General features: G+C 42.1%; 1 protein-coding gene across 8 annotated transcripts in view; it reads right to left on the minus strand.

The window, feature by feature from the left end:
- Window positions 1–15,397, minus strand: part of FEZ2 (fasciculation and elongation protein zeta 2) — a 50,295-nt gene extending 34,898 nt beyond the window's left edge. For all 8 annotated transcript variants that reach the window (XR_005832800.1, XR_005832801.1, XR_005832799.1 and 5 more), the window contains exons 1-5: window positions 15,096–15,397; window positions 10,830–10,938; window positions 4,610–4,726; window positions 2,559–2,700; window positions 1,232–1,500 (exon numbers count right to left, since the gene is read on the minus strand). Coding sequence is in view for 5 of the 8 variants with exons in the window: in XM_040623095.1 (XP_040479029.1) it covers window positions 1,232–1,500; window positions 2,559–2,700; window positions 4,610–4,726; window positions 10,830–10,938; window positions 15,096–15,349 (891 nt within the window). In the remaining 3 variants the exon portion in view is untranslated. The remainder of the gene's footprint in view (window positions 1–1,231; window positions 1,501–2,558; window positions 2,701–4,609; window positions 4,727–10,829; window positions 10,939–15,095) is intronic.
- Between the last annotated feature and the right edge of the window lie 1,688 nt (window positions 15,398–17,085).

Below are 17,085 nucleotides of genomic sequence, written 5' to 3' on the forward strand. Positions count from 1 at the left end.
TATACCACATATCTGAGAGCTTTTTCAAAGTCAGCTTATGAGCTATGTCCTTTCAACAAACAGACAGACATTACACTAAGAAAGTGTCCATTTACTCACAGGCCAAAAGCAGACAATGAATAGGCTAAATGGGGAGATTCTTTTTTGTATGTATCAACTGCTCATTGGTGACCCAGCAACCTAGAACTGCATTCTCTTCCCTGATTCCATCGAAGTCTGGTTAATGAGAACCACTTCTTTGGTAAGTATTCTTTAGAAAAAATAAATCGAGACTTAATCAAAGACAGAACTTGTATTATTACAAACCAGAATAGCTAGTTTGTGGTAATTTGTATTACCATGTTATCAAAATCATGCATGAAAAAGGGACATTCCTTTTAGAAAAATGGATCCCTTTGCCCAATTATACTCCAAAAAAATAAAATCGACATTTCTTCACATACAAATAAAATGAAGGTGGTAATAATTAAGGTCTCAACTGATCACAGAAAAATGAAATGGCTCTAAAATCAATAAAGAAATACATCTTGTATAATTAATGTTTATGATGGAGTTTAATCATATAAAATAGGACCACTTAAGAAAAGAAAAAAAGAAAAGAAAACTAGAAATTCCATATGAAGAGTCAATGATTCTCATATTCTAAACTTTTTTTTCCAGCAGTCAGAAATATTCTAACCTGCCAAATACTAGGGCAAATGGCTGATGTCACATGACCGCCTCTAACGCCTTCATATTCCAACTTCATTGATAAGTCAGGAGGAAGCTGATTACAAATCAGTCTGTGATTTAGGCTCAGCACAGTTCAGCTACCTTTAAATGCACCCGCTTTTAATTGTGTGTTATACAACTCATACAAGAGAAGCAAAAACAAGAAAATCGTAATACCATTTGTAAGCCCACCAGCCAAACATAAATAACCACTATTAACACTTTGCTGTATTAAAATGGTCACCTTTGAGATACCCTCTTTCTTTATTCCCTCCCCCTCTTCCTTCCACTGACTTCCCTCCTAAACATCTCAGTACTGAATTACCCGGATAACCATTATAGGCTCACCAAGAAAACACCTTTCTGCAAGAGCTGAGCACAGTGTTCTCCTTGACCAGAGGCCCATCTGTGCTCCCAGGAGAGGCCTGCGCACTCACACACACACAGGCCCTGCCTGCCCGCCACCGGCCCGGAGCCCTGGGACGACCAGGGGAGCGGCTCCCAGCAAAACACCACTTACTGTGCCGGGCATATGACTTCTCTCATTCTTCCCATTCTGAGAGCTGCCATTCTTGAGTTTCTTTTTCTTCTTGGCTGTTTCTTTGTGCTCTTTCTGTTTGTTTTGCACTTCAATGAGAACAGAAATAAAGCTGTTCTTCACTTCCTTTTCAAACTCCAGTTCGTCTCGCAGGGCCAACTGCTGCACGAGCTCTTCAGAGAATTCCTTGATGGCGGTCTCGATTTCTTCCAGTAGTTCGTTTAATTCAGATACTGAGAGCCTTTTTACTCCTGTGACCAAAACCAAAGCACAGCAGACACTAAGACAAAAAATGTTTCAAGAGAGTGGCACAACGGGGTGTTTTATGCCAAAAGAGCGAAGATCATATTCTAAACAATTAAACTGTTGGAGATCTTCTTGTAATCCTAAAACTTCTGCTGGACAGGTCTGAGCAGAGGTAGGTGGGCAAACTTACTTCTCAAAAGGCTAAGTGTAACAACATTCTTTACTTGTCTAACTCAATCATCCCACGAACAGCACTCCAGTCAAGATGGAAAAAAGCTAGTACAAGGAAAAGAACAAACACAAAAGCCGAGGGAGAGGACAGAAACGACCTGCTGACAAGAAACTGCACGCACTTTGGCAGGGTTCTAGCACACTTCAGAAGACAGAAGTCGATTTGAAAAAATTAAATACTCCCTTGATCACATGTGCCCCGATGTGTGAATTTTTTTGAAGATTGGGAAGATGAAAGGAAAGACTAGTCCCTAAAGCCCACTTTCAGTTTTTTTCTCAGCACTTCTCACATGAGTGGGGCTAGGACATCACTGAAGCCCTCACCCCCAGTACCTCGGAATGTGGCTGTATTTGGAGATGGGGGTCTTTAAAAAGATAATTACGTTAAAATGAGGTTGTGAGGGTGGCCCTAATCCAGTACAAGTGGTGTCCTTATAAAATGACAAGATTAGGACAGACACACACACACAGGGAAGGCCACGTGGGGACAGAGAGAAGACCACCATCTACAAGCCAAGGAGAGAGGCCCCAGAAGAAACCAAACCTGACAGACACCGTGATCTTAAACTTCTAGCCTCCAGCCTCAGGGACAATAAACTCCTGTTGTTAAGCCCCGGGCATGTGGGACTTTGTTACCACAGCCCAAGCCGACTAATACGGGATTGGAAGGTGAAGAAGCCAAAGTCCCCGAGCAATGATAAAAACACGCTCGAGCATCACTGGAGGACTGAAGAAGTGTGCATGTCACAGCCTGTGGGAGTCGGGGCTTTCTGGAGATGGTCTGAGATACACAGCGAGTACGAGGTGCACGGATTTAAGGAGGGTGCCTTACTCTCTTCATAACTGCTTGTGCTGGACCTCTGAAGAGTCTGGATTTCCTGGGACAGCATCGACAGCCGATCTGACTGGGTGGGCGTTTCATCGTCTTCTGGGTCTGGAGATTCCTGCATCATTTCTTCAATTTCTTCAATAACCTTCCAAGATACACATACCCCTGTTACTCGGAGACACTTGGGAAAATAATCTATCTGCACACGGTGCTCACGTGAGGCCACCAAAGTAGAAATGCACCAAATTCTTCACTAGCCAACAGTGTGTAGGAGGAGCTGGTGTTCTGAATAATCAAAATTTTGACTGTAAGAGTGAACATGGTTTATCAAAAAAAAAAAAAAAATTTACAATATGCTAAGCACAAAATTAAACGGAGTATGATTTAATGTTCATCATGATTCAGGAAGCCCTATCAGATCTTGCAACATCTGAGAAACGGTGCAGAAACACATGTATAATTTACTTCAGATGTGCTAGAACCAGTTTATAGTGATAGTCAAAAGAAAGCAAATGATGGATAATACACCATATGCCACATGCCAGTGCTCAATCTAAAGCATTTCATCAAACTGACATAAAATTTAAAAAAAGGAACAGTATAAAAAATTGATACGTAAAGCAAAAAATTACCTCTACAGCAACAAAATTTTCCTTTAACAGCAGAAAAAGAATTTCATGTATTAACTCAATGGAAGATTAAGAGATACTCAAAAATTACTTGAAATGTAGAAACTTAAAAGAGAAAAAAACAAAACTGCACAAAAGCAGGAAAATTTCAGAAGTATCTGTCTTTCAAACAATGATCTACTGTCGTGTCAACACTGCTCTTATAATAGTATCTTGTCCTGCTCCACATTTAAAAGTTGAGAAGGATATAAAAGTCACAGAGAACTTAAAACCAGAAAAATTACTCAACAGTTAGAAAAAATAGATGTAAGAGTTAAAAAAAAAAAAACACAACCTATTAGAAAAAATACAGGAGGAATCAGCAAGCTTAAGATGTAATACTTGTACTGAGGAAAAAGAAGAGTAAATCTGAAGGAGGTGAGGATTATGTTAACTAGTAAGAAGATTTTCTCAAATGGGCATTGTGAAAGAGCACAATGAAACACTGGAGAAGACAGCAGAATTTACTTCTCTAAGTCTTAGGAGCAGGAACAGCTTACGCATTCAGGCAGACAGATCACTGAGGAGGCAATGAACTCTCAGGGTCATGTATTTCCCTGGGATATCATGCTCCATCTCCCACAGCCCTGTACCCCATTATCTGGCATTTTAAGCACCGTACTCTCCGAGAGGCCTAGAAAAATCCAGCCACAAATGTGACTAAGGAGCATCAAAATGGCACATTTTTAATGGACTCCTCCCAAACTTGCCATAACATATCTCTTTACTGACCTCATCTTTCCAGCCTAAACATTTAATGTGGTAGCGTCCACAGTCAGAGAAGCCACAGAGCACGTTATTGCAGGAGGAAGTTCTTGCACCGCAGTTTGACAACACGACGCAAGTGGGAAGAGTATTCAGACAATGAGAAAGCTGATTCAAGTGGTTTAAATGAATACAGGGTTGACATTATTAGAGCATTCCACAGGAATAATGCTCACTTCTTTCTGGGTGCACAATATGTACTTCCAATAAGTGCTAATGATTTTTACACAGGCTTTTAGAGAAAGTAGGTATTTTCCGCACAGATATAGCATAGTTTGGCATGTCTTGCTAACTCTAAAAAACATACAAAATTCACAGTATTTTTTAGGAGTTCAGTTGAAGCAATAACCCTCCCTTAGTAACTTGCTGTGCTGTTTTAACAAGGCCTATATTGGGAAAGTGCCTGTATTGAAAAATCTGCCCAACTAACATAATCCTGTCTGCTTCAGATTACATACACCTTCTTTTCTCAGTGGAGGAGTTAACTGATAAGCCTACATAAACAGAAAATGCAGGAAAAATAAGTAAATGCCAACAACCCATCCCCTATTGCCACAGTAAGAAACCGTTTTTCAGCTCGAGGGTCCCTTTTCCTTTCCGGGACGAATGTCTCCTCTGTACCTGATCCGCAGTGAAGAGGGGCTCTTCGTTAACGCAGGAGACGATGATTGAATGCATATCCAGCTGTTCTCTCAGCTCCTCATCGTCTGATGTATCAAAGAGCAAACTGTCACTTACCTAAAAGCAAAATAACCCACTGTTAAAAGCAGGACATTCTGATCACAACAAAGTCACAGTGTCTGGGTAAAGAAGGGCCTTCCCTGGAATGGGAGACATGATCACGATCACTCCGTGCCAGGCAGTGTGTGAAGTGCTTTACACACTCACCTCAAACACAAACGGCGGGAATGGAAAATAAGTATGAAATGGCTGAGCTGCTGCATGCATCCCCTAATGCCCAATACCGACACACACAGAGTGTTACGTATAGTATTTGTTAGGAAGTCACAGGGAATTATAGGAGACAGGGGAGGGAGGTAATGGGTGGGTTAGCAGCAAATGTTGTTTAGTTAACATCTAAGATTGGTATATGTTAAAATTCCACAGATAACATAAAGTTGATTACTTCCAAACTAACTTCTAATATTCAGGGTAAAAGATTTGGAATCTACTCCCTGGCACCGTCCACAAGAGTCATACTTTGCCTTACAGATGAACAGCTCTTCTTCCAAAAATAAAATCTCTGTAGGTTCCAAGAACATCTTTCAACCTAACTGTGCTAGAGGTTTCCATTTGCCTCACTGCCATTTTCCACCCTGCTCTGGGCCTCAGGAGGCTTAACTTTATGGACTAAGTCAAAGGATGCCCTTGACTTCTGGCTTCCAGTTGGGTTAAAAACCACCAGCAGACATTAGCAGGAGACTGGAAGGTGGGAGGGTGAGAGAGGGACATTCATTCTGCTGTCTCCTTCCCTGCCAGACTACCAAAAAGCCGCAGATCCTGTCAAGCAGCCCTCTTCCCCCACAGCTACTCTCTCTAGTTTCTGATAACTTCTTCCTCTCCTTACCCTTCATGCCAGGGGGTGCTAGTACTGCTTGCTGCTGCCAGCCCTGGGTTATCACACCATGCCTACCTAGCTGGTTTACCTTAATCTGCCCACACCGATCATCATGACCAAGAATTTAGTACTAGTCCTAATTGTAAAGCCTTATTTGGAAAATGCAGCAGATGAAAATGGACAAGTGACCATCTACCTATCATCTATCTACCATGACAGGACGATTCAGAGGATGCACAGAACTAAAATTAGAGCCCCGTCATCAGAAAGGAGCACCGCTCACAGAGTTCCTGAAGAATAAATGGCAGCAAGGAGCTAGGTAAGAAGCAACCGTGCATTTCTCTGAGACAGTACATAATCTAAAGAATAAGATTTTACCTGAAAAAATTATTTTATTTGCCAGTACAGAGGATATACATGAAATTGGAAGACAGAATTGAGGGGATGTAGATCCCTACTGCCTCCCTAGTTTCTCACACAGGAGCATCCAAAGTGTAATGGCAAATACAACCCACCGAGTCAGAAACCTGCCGTGAGGGGCGCCTGGGTAGCGCAGTCGTTAAAGCGTCTGCCTTCGGCTCAGGGCGTGATCCCGGCGTTCCGGGATCGAGTCCCACATCGGGCTCCTCTGCTGGGAGCCTGCTTCTTCCTCTCTCACTCGCCTGCTCTGTTCCCTCTCTCGCTGGCTGTCTCTCTTTCACATAAATAAATAAAATCTTTAAAAAAAAAAAAAGAAACCTGCCGTGAAGAAGGGCAAGGAACCGCTGGCGTGCTGCTTTCAGAACGTCAGGCTGGGAGAGGAGCCACATCAGGACTCTGAGACCTGTCCTACCACATACTGCAAGTCCAAGTTGTAACTCAGTGATGACACACGTCCTCAGTCTAGTCTTCACTGTGCCATCAGCCTAGCAAAGGCCTGCACATGGCCTTCAGCATATCGTTGTGAACTTTCAGAACACTGTGTGAAAAAAAAGAATCTAAAAGCTTCCAGAGAGAAAAAACCATCACATTAAAAGGATCAAGAATCAAAATGTCTTTTGAACTCTCAACAGCAACAAAAGAAGTGAGGGGGGAAAAAAAAGTCAATGTTATTTCCACGGTGACTAACATAACATAATAAAAAATTAAAATTAAAAAAAAAAAGAAAAGAAATAAATTTCAGCCTAGAATCCTATCTCCAACTAAACTAACAATTAGTTGGGAGCTTAGAATAAACACATTTACAGGCATTCAAGTTCTCGAAGTATTTCACCTCACACGTCCTTTTCTCAGAAAGTTACTGCAGAATACACTCCATTAAAACCAGGAGGAAAACCAGAAAGGAAGCAGACCTGGGATCTAATACAAGAAAGAAGTGGGGGAATTCTTGTAATGATGGTGAAGTACAGATTCCCAGAATGATCACCTGGAGAGTAAACAGCTCAGATGACAACTGTCACTGCACGAGGCATCGAGAAAAGCATGAGAGAAACAGAGGCAGAGACACTGACAGATTCTCTGGTGTATGTCACCTACTAAAATGAGTTTTACGGCTCAGTTAAGGCTGAATTTATGAGCTAATGATAGCTTAAATGAACCACAAAAAGGCAATGATAATTATCCTAAGAAAAAAAACAAAAAAATTACTAGAGGAAATGTACTCACAATGTACCAAAATGGGCAAACTGTGAACATTTAAACAGTCAATATAAATGATGAAGATTAATTTAATTAAGTATTTTTATATAATGATATTGGGAAGACAAGGGAAGGGAAAGTTTTCATGAGGGTTATGGTGTTGGGGGTTGGAGGGAGGACTGACAGAGACCTAACCCTTCATCCTCTGGGTAGAAAGTAAATGGATAAAGTCTAAAGTTGAAAAAAAAAAAATTAAGTGAAATGATGAGAGCATGTTACCTGTCAGAAGAAACAGTTCAAGTAGCTGAAAGTGGCTGTGTCTGGTAAGTGGAAAGCAAGGATGGGGTAGGGAAGGCAGAGGCTGCTTTTTCATGTTAAGTCCTATACTAGTTCTAGTACTTTTTAAACCAATGCAGTTACCCTCTTAATAAGGACTGTGAAAGATCAAGAGCTTAGGCTCTCGGTGAGAGAGAATGTTTGACTTCAAGGCTATAGAAGTGGAGATGAAAAGTGCCAAAGTCTAGTTATAAGGGTGTATGGCTGATGCAGAGCAGACCCAGCAATTATCTTCGCAGATCCTTAAATTTCAACACTTTCCAAAATCAATCTTCATTATAATTGGAGGACCATAGATTTATTTTTCTCCTTACAGACAAATCAAAGTTTTCATTTAAAAATGACTCCTAAGGAAGATATTATCTTTTTCCTGCCTCTGCTCATGAAGATAAAAAGGTGCATAAAACAAAGTCCCTGTCCTTGAAAAAACGGTCATGGGAGGAGGAAGGAGTCGGCACAAGAGATGTTCTAAGACAGTATGATTTAGAAGCCTTCTACATATAAGCATATTCAAAAATGGCACTGGATTTAGAATAGTTTTTATAGCTATTGCCAAAACACATGAGTGATACCAGAAAACCATTAGAATAAATTTCCATAACAACAGAAATAATGACCCCAGATCATCTTTCCAGGGACTGAGCCAAGTCCATTCCCCACAGAGATGGCGTATGTTAAGGGCTGGAATCCCTTTCGGCTTTGAAAACTAACTTTGGCTGTCATGGGTATCATTATTCACTCTCTCATTTCAGCATCAGTATGTCTTCTCTTTGCCAAGCATTCCCATCACTCCTTCCTGTGCCAGTTTAGATACAGAGCTGGTGGTTCTACTGCCCTGTATGAAACTGAAGCTGCTTGAAATGGAAAAAATGTGCCCATGTAAGAATCTGGAACGTACCAGTTGCCTTACTGTAGAAAGACTCATCAAATTTAGAAGTGTGCTATCTTGAACTTCAATGAAAGAAAAATTAAAAGCTGAAATGTGGCAAATGGTGGTTTTCCTGAATGTTTTTCTCATCCTAATGCAAAAGAAATGTCTTCTCCCTCCGTCAAGAAAAAAATTTCCTATAGATCCTATTTCACAAAGGGAATAACCTAAAGGATGCTTCCAAAGGCAAATTCAACGTAATTCAGTTACGGAAAGAATAGAGCACACAGTAGGCAATACTAAATAAAGGAACTCAGGTTTAAAAAGATGTAATAATATGCTATTTAATAGAATGAAAAGGTCACTTCTTACATAATTCCTTGTTCTTCAGGAACTTAATGTGCGTTACTCCTTCCTGAGGAATAGAGTTCTAATTTCAGTTCTTATTCATCACCTGGATAGTTGTGTCACGAAAGGTAGATGACAGATGGATGGTCACTTGTCCACTTTAATCTGCTGAGTTTTCCAGATAAGGCTTTTATAATTAAGATCAGTTACTAGTATTAAACTCTAAGTCACTACTAATCACTACCCTTGGCTATACCATTACTCTGGCATTGAAAACAACAATCAGAAGGCGGAAAAAGGGAGTGACTTCCCAAGATGCAATCTAAAAACAATACAAGATGTACATTTTAGTCAATGAAACTAAATTACAGTGTCCCATTCATGCTGCTAATGCACTTCAATCTGAAACCATGAAAGGACCTCTTCTAAGCTATTTTTTAAAACGTCAAACAAACAAAATACTCACTGATGGGCTATCACGGATTTAGCACTATGTTAAATAATATAGAAAATACCTATTTTTTTTAACAAAGAACTTTCCGTCATGTTCTTGAACCTTATGGTCTCATTGATGAGATTATTCATTCATTCACTCAACAGACACTTGTCCTAGTACTCACTAGGTGCCGTGCACAGTGGTAGTTACTGAAAAGACTAAATAGATTTGCTACCAGCAAATCAAAATCTAATGACAGACCCTGACACATATGATCAATAAGAGAACAAAGTAATGGTTTGAGACATGGAAAAAGTGCTGTGGGGACCAGTACCCAGGAGACAACGGGGCTAAATTCTGTGGGACAGATAAGTCCTTGAAGATTTTCACACCCCCACCAGTGTAACCGATTCCCACAGAGAGAGCTGCATTTTCCTTCCACACAGGGATTGAGGCCATGGCTAAATGGCCATCTGTCAGAGAGGCTGTAGATGAGGAATCCCCCCAAGTGAGAGGTTGGATTAAGTGTCCTTTAAAGTCGCTTCCAACTCTAAAATTGTATAATTCCATGTGATCAGCAAAGGCTAAAACAGTAATAGAAAGCTTCAGAGAGGAAGGGAAACTTGAACCAAGCCCAAAATGATAGTCAGGGTCTAAATAAACAGAAGACAGATCATAAGGTATGTCGTTTTATTCCTTTTCCCGAAATGTATGCCAGGTCAGTCAGCAGAATAGCTTAGTGGGGTTGATACCTGGAACATACAGTAAGATTTCTCTATCTACTGGAGTACTGGGTAATGCAGGCAGAACTCTATATTTTACTAGAAAATAATAGGCAGCAGGCTGTCCTGAGTCATATATTTGAGAAAATCGTTTTCATAAAACATTAATAGTACTATTTAAGATACTGACAGCCCCACTGCATTATACTCTCAATTACACAAATAGACTTAATGAAACACAGAGCATGCCAAAAGGTCTGGCACGGGTTTACACTGTTACATGGTAAAAAACTTAAACAGCCCCTGAAACTTACATAACTTGGCTGTTTCTCCTCACCTTTAGATAAACGTAACACTGTGCTTTTCCACTTAAAACAATGACCCTCCCTCACCTACTCCCCCCCAGCTGTCCCACCACCTGTGTCCCACCACCTGTGTTCACATTTCTTACTCAAGACACCTTCACTTTACAATCCCAAGAAATCCCCAGCAGCCTCAAACAGGTAGCCAAGAACTCTAAAGTCTTTTAAGGGTTCTCCAATACTCACAGGAACACACAGGCATCAGAAAACATGTCATGTCCCACAAGTCCTTAAATTCATCAGAAAGTTAACTCGATGTTGCGTTTCCAGTACCCTCAATATATTACCCAGTTTTCTCAGCACACTGAAATGGTGCTAGTTAAGCTCAGATAAAAGGCTGATCACTGGTGTTTGTATCCAGGTGAAGATTTGGCTAAACATACAAAAGTGAGTGTGTGCTTGGGAAGAACTGGAGGAAAGTGCGAGCCAAGCTGGCAGTAGTGGAGCCAAGATAGCAACAGAGGGCCACATCAATGGCTATAAACTTGGAAATAAAAGGCAATCCAATGAATTTGTGTTAACTAGAAAGACTATTTTTGAGGTCTATTATCAGAATCAGTTATTCAGAAACTACTCGCTCAATTCCTAACTTACCCCTTTTTCTGAGAGGTTCAGTGTAAGCAAATGCAAAGTCCTGGTATGGGATGACTTCCAGTCTACAGGCATCACGTTTCCATAATTGTCTGTTAGGGCATTCCAAATCCTTAAAAAGAAGAAAACTACAATCAATGAAAGTTAACATCCCACACGTCTTTTGTAAAACAAATACCAAAACTATAGTGAAAGAAAGAACAAAAAATGTCAAAGCAAAACCATGGAAGGCCTCCTGTTTTCCAGAAAAACACCAACAAAGAAGAGCCCCCTAAAGACGACTAAATGACAGTCAGATCATTGAGCTGACAAGAAGTTCTGAGGAAGATAGGCAGTGGTAGAAAACTCTCTCAAAGTCAACAGCTCGCATTTCCAGAATACTAGGTGCCAGGCACTGACCTAAGCAATTTACATAGATTAACTCATTTAATCCTCAACAACAACATTATGAAGAGCCATCATTATCCCCATTTCACAGAGGGGGAAACTCAAATACGAGGAGCTTCTGTAGTATTTCCAGAGCCACACGGGTGGTACGCATGCTGGGTTTGCACTTCTTTATTGATCATTTCATTGGGTGAATAATCTTTTCTCCAACCCAAAATGTGTTATCCTTCCTGAAGAAAGGATTCAGTCTCGATGTAAGACTGGGGTTTAATATCTATTTTGTAATATAATATGCTAAGGACTGAGATAAAATGAAGGAGGAAAGAAAGGGGAGTTCACAGTAAAACGCACAAGGTTATAGCCAATGCAATCACCCTTCCTTATTGTCAAACAGAATTTCGGGGAAGCAACAGAGTAAAATGAAAGGGTGCTTGACTAAAATTCAGGAAACACAGACTCTCGTTGCCTTTCTTCTTCAAACAATGAGTCTTTGGCCATGTTCCTTAACCTCTCTAGGTAAGAGCCGCCCTTCTATAATATGAGAGGCTTGAGTAACAGCTCTGTTACTTCCAGCTCTATTACTCAAGCATTTCAAATGAGCTGTTTTAGGAAAGTCCCAAGCCACACTGGATAAGGACAGCAAACTCCAACTTCATGACCAAAATTCAGATTTAGTACCAAAGTAATAACAGCATAATAAAACATGACATTATATTAAAAATGACTTCAGAGATATAAATGAGATGAAATTTAATTGGGGTGAGTTAAACACTACATATATAAGCTACTTAATGGGCAGAGATACACAGACATCATAAGGAAAAAAACCTAAAATATATGGCAGATATCTAACCATGCATAAGCCCTTAAATAACTGAGTGGGTTTGTTTTTTTTCCAAATGTGTAAGCCACTAAGAGACAAAAACAAGACCACTGGAGGCATAAAAATAAGAATGCAAGCTTAAAAATAAAGAAGCAATATACTTGATTTAATGAATTTGGGATTTAGTGCTAAAGAGAAGAAGCAATGGGACCATAACTGCCAAAAACATAAAATCCCAAAATGATGTTTGGCTTTGGAATGCACATTAGCCTCAATGAAAATGTGAACCCAAAAAGCTCTAGGAAACTGGCTCGTTTACCCAGCACATGTCCCATATGCATAGTTCACTCCTATTCTCCTCTCTGTTAGAATCACACAACCTTCTTCAATGCCAAATACTCCAATTGGAGGCAACAACTCTGGATTGCTAAACTTGCGGAGTTTCTGATCCAAACCTTCCTGGGTAAAAGGCTTTCAGATACTGAATAACTGACTATATACCTAACCCTGGTTAGGAACTCAAGTAGGATATCCTAGTAGGTGAAGACAGTCCAGGGTTTTAGGGACTGCTTACTTGCTTCTTCTTAAACGAGGACGGACGAAGAAGACAAGTGGAGTGGAATACGTCACCCAGGACAGACTGTGGGTGAATTTGATCTTCCAAGAAAGTGAAGGACAGTCCTCTATCTCCACCAAGGTCAGAACAATTATAGTTTGAAGGACACAGGGCTGACTTAAGTGAAAGATTTCTAGAATTCTCCAGTCAAGACATGAATTGCTTTTATCTTTATCATAAAGTATTACAAGCAATCATAAACAACCAGCAGGAAAGCTTTTTTCCAAGGAGGTCAAAGTCCTGTGATATTGAATCCTACATGCTATACTTCAGAAGTAAAACCATAGCAGATAAGGGCAATCCATATTTAACCAAAACTAAAAGTGGGGCTCAGAGAAGTTAGAAGTTAAATAAAATGCCCTAAGCCAACGCACTGAGTGAAAGAATTCTCAGCTCTCTACTGAGAGGAGCAGGGATGGACTCTATAAGCAATGGAGAGATGTATACAACAGAGAAGGAACAGGGAGCGGTGACCAGCCCCGGCCCCTGAAACCAGAGAAAGAGATTTGTTATGCATTCCCAAATCAAGAATCATGCATTACTACCAATGTATCATCTACTAAAAACCATTATCAGGGGGCGCCTGGGTGGCGTAGTCGTTAAGCATCTGCCTTCGGCTTAGGGAGTGATCCCGGAGTTCTGGGATCGGGCCCCATATCGGGCTTCTCCACCAGGAGCCTGCTTCCTCTCCCACTCCCCCTGCTTGTGTTCCCTCTCTCACTGGCTGTCTCTGTCAAATAAATAAATAAAATCTTTTAATTAATAAATAAATAAATAAATAACATTATCAAGAGTAACAAAATATTTTTTTAAGTTTTCCACCAACCTAGGATTTAAGTAAAGACTAAAACTACTTTCTAGACAGTACAGGCGAAGCAAAAACAGGGAACCTTAACATTTGTGTACAAACCACCAACCTGTTCTGAGAAGTTACTCTTGCCAAACCCAAATGCATCACAACTATCATTTTTTAATCCAGAAATGTCCTGAGTCTCAATGATTCAGAGTATATAAATCTACATATATATAAAACTATCTTCTCTAGGAATAGACTTTCAAAAATGTCATCTTTGGCTACTGGCTGCATACATGTGTATACAAAATCCAGTCATAAATTCTTCCCTCCACACTAGGCAGAACACTGTAGACGGGTGCCAATGAGACAATATGGTCCCCAACATAGCTAGGCCCCAACCACTGCTAAGCCATGTTTACAGGCCCTCATTCCCAAATCCCTCTTCTCAAGCTTCCTACCTTATTCACAGAGGAAAGGAGACCATAAGGCTGGAAGGCCCTTTCTATGCCTGTGGATCCATGTTCACAGTTTTTATGCCACTCCTTGCACTCTCAGCTTCTCTGCAACTCCTTTCCCCAGTATTCTCAGTTCCCTCACTTTCACCACTCCTTTTACTATCTTTTGGGGGTGACACCCTGGTATCTAATTACAACCCTTATTTAGCCAAATTATAACTGGGGATAGTCAAATAAAGTGCCCCCCCCAGGAACTCTGCCTCTCCCTTACCCAGCTCACACAATTATGCATGAAATTCCTATCATTGCGCTTAGATGATTCTGTAATAACTACCTGTTCATACCTGCGTTGTCCCACCACACTAGGAGATCCTTGCTATTAATAACCGCAGACTTTCTTTCGTTTTTTTCCCCTCTGTGGGGATTTGCACACCACTTGGGCTCTCAGATGGAACCAATAAATTCCTGTGGCATAAATGCTGCTTCAGCGTTGGTACTTTGCACGTGCAATATCGGCGAAATGCAATGCTAGACCATTCTTCATCTGCCAGGCAAACTCCCACTCATCCATCAGGATCCAGTTTGCACATTTCTTTCCCTGTGAAGCCTTTCCTGGCTCTCCCACACACCCCCTTTTAAATCTTCAATATTTCGCACGTATGTCCAGGAGAGCATTTGTCACACCCATACAAATTATTTGTTTACAAATCCAGCCCCCATCCTAAGTTGTGCCCTACGTGAGAGGGGTACGTTCAGTCACCTTGGTATTCCCAGCGCGAAGCACTTAGCGCTTAAATAAATGCTAGTTGAATGAATGAGTGGCTACACTTGTGCCCGAGGAGATGCAATTTCTAACTACCTGCGCTATGGAAGGACGTTCCACTCTGAACTCAACCTAGGTCGGTTTCTAGAGAGCAGGAGGAAGGCAGTGGCCGAGGGTGAGGGAGCGTGGAGCGCAGGGGAGCGGGGGATTTAAATCTCTGAGCGCCCGGAGGAAGAAAGCCCCAGGGAGCGCTGTGGGGGAGCAGAGAGGGCGGGGACTCGCGAGTCGGAGGAGGCGGAAGGAGGGCGGGGGGAGGAGCCTGTGGCCGGAGTCTCGCCGAGGCTGCAGACCGAGGGCCAGAGGGCAGGACGAGGGCAGCGCGAGGGGCAGGGGAGGCTCCCGCCCGCTCCCGGCCGGGCCCGCACTCACTCGTCCCCCTGCAGGAGGCTGCACTCGGTGATGGGCCGCACGGCCGCCCTCGGGGGCTCGGCGCCCGGACCCGAGGGGCGGAAACACAGGCTCAGCTTCTCCTCCAAGCTGCAGGCCAGCGCCGGGAAGCCGTCGCCTCCCCCGCCCGGCCCTGCGCCGGCCTCGGGGCTCGCGTTACAGTTTTCCTGGTCCTGGAGGCTCCGGGCCGGTTCCTGGAACTCATAGAAATCCTGCCAGTCCCCGTCCGCCGCCATCGCCGCCCGGCGCAGTGGCGCGCCCCGCCCCGCCAGAGGCCCCGCCCTGCCTCCGGCTCCGCCCCGCCGCAGGCCCCGCCTCGCCTCGGGCCCCACCTCCTCCGTCCAGCTACCACGTGGATCTGCAGGGGCTGCCCAGCCTTGGGGTCTTCCCTTTTCCTGAGTCTTCTCCCAGGTGATTGCGGTCTCCGTAGAATGAAAAACTTTAATTACGTTGAGTCGCTTTCTATAGTCTCTGTCACTCAGGAATGGCTTCCCTTAGTGGGAAACTGGCCTAAATGTGACTAAAATAAAGGGCTTCTTTAAACTTGCAACCTAGTGTCAGATTATGCCCGCGGGAGAAACCGGCTCCTTTTGTAATTTACAAACCCGAAAAGCAAGCAGAGTCACTTGGAAATGCTTAAGTCCTACCAAAATTCATTCCACAAATATTTTCTATCTGACACATGCAAAGCACTTTCTAGACCTTGGGGAACATACAAAGATGAATAATTATGTGAATTAATATTTGCAAAGCACTTGGAACAGTGTTGGGGAGAGTAACTGAAAATATGTAACTGCCAGTGGATCCCTGAGCTTGACCCAGGCACTAGAAGTCTTCTCACCCCCTCCCCTGTCCTTGAAATGGGCGTTCTACTTGCCTTTCCTGCTCCCAGAGGCTGCTTCAAGGACATAGCCTTCAGATGATATGTTGAGAACATTCATGGTATACCCATGAATGAACCCTGTTAAGGCCTCTTAATAAACATTTAAGATTTGGCAGGTGGGTGTGGGGATCCATTTGTTTTGCCGTCACCAAAGGCAAGCCTCCAGTCTATGTAAGTTCCCTTTGCTTATTAAAACTGCCATCTACCAACTTGGAGTGGCCCCCTCTGTCCTAGGTCTTTCCCTGCCCTTCCCCTAAGGAGGCTCATTTCAGATTACATCTGGGAAGCTCCCAAGAGGGTTGCAAACCAACAAACGTGATGAACCTTGAAGACATTATGCTAAGCGAAGCCAGAGACAAAAGGACAGATGCGGTATAATTCCACTTGAATGACAAAGTCAAAATCATAGAGACAGAAAGTAGAATGGAGTTGCTAGGGGCTGGGGGAGGGGAAAATGAGGCGTTACTGTTTCATGCGTACAGCGTTTCCTTTTGGGATGGTAAAAAATTCTGGACTTGGATGGTGGTGATAGTTGCACATGAATGTACTTAATGCCGCAGTATACTTAAAATTTGTTAAAATGCTCATTTTTATGCTATCTATACTTAATCACAATTTTTTTCTAAAAAGGCATGGCTTTATTAAATCACTTGTTAGAACTGCCCTGTACAGATGTGCCTTGTTTATTTAACGTCTGATCTCCTTAAAGGTGGATCCAAATCAGACATTTAAAATTAGTTTATGCATTGTCCATGGTAATTATTTAGTAATTGCGAAATTGTTGATCATCTCTTCCAACTTACCGTTTGATTGAAACTGGATTTTATACAATAATGTCAATTAACTTCAAAGTAATCCAAGATTAATAAAATAGACGGTTAATTGGAAGACTTAAGTCAGAGGGACTCATTCTGAGGAGGAGAAATTCAGTGGAGATGGGAAATCTCTCTGGCCCACACAGGAAAAAATGTGAAGAAAAGAGAAAAAGGTGCCAACCTTCAAGAACACAAAGTCCACTTCCTATTGAATTGGGAGGAAAATGAATGAAAAACCAAAAGTAAGAAAGCTCTATTGAGCACAATGACTCAC

The sequence above is a fragment of the Ursus maritimus genome, unplaced genomic scaffold (assembly GCF_017311325.1).
Source record: "Ursus maritimus isolate PB19 unplaced genomic scaffold, ASM1731132v1 scaffold_6, whole genome shotgun sequence".
Taxonomy (NCBI): Eukaryota; Metazoa; Chordata; class Mammalia; order Carnivora; family Ursidae; genus Ursus; species Ursus maritimus.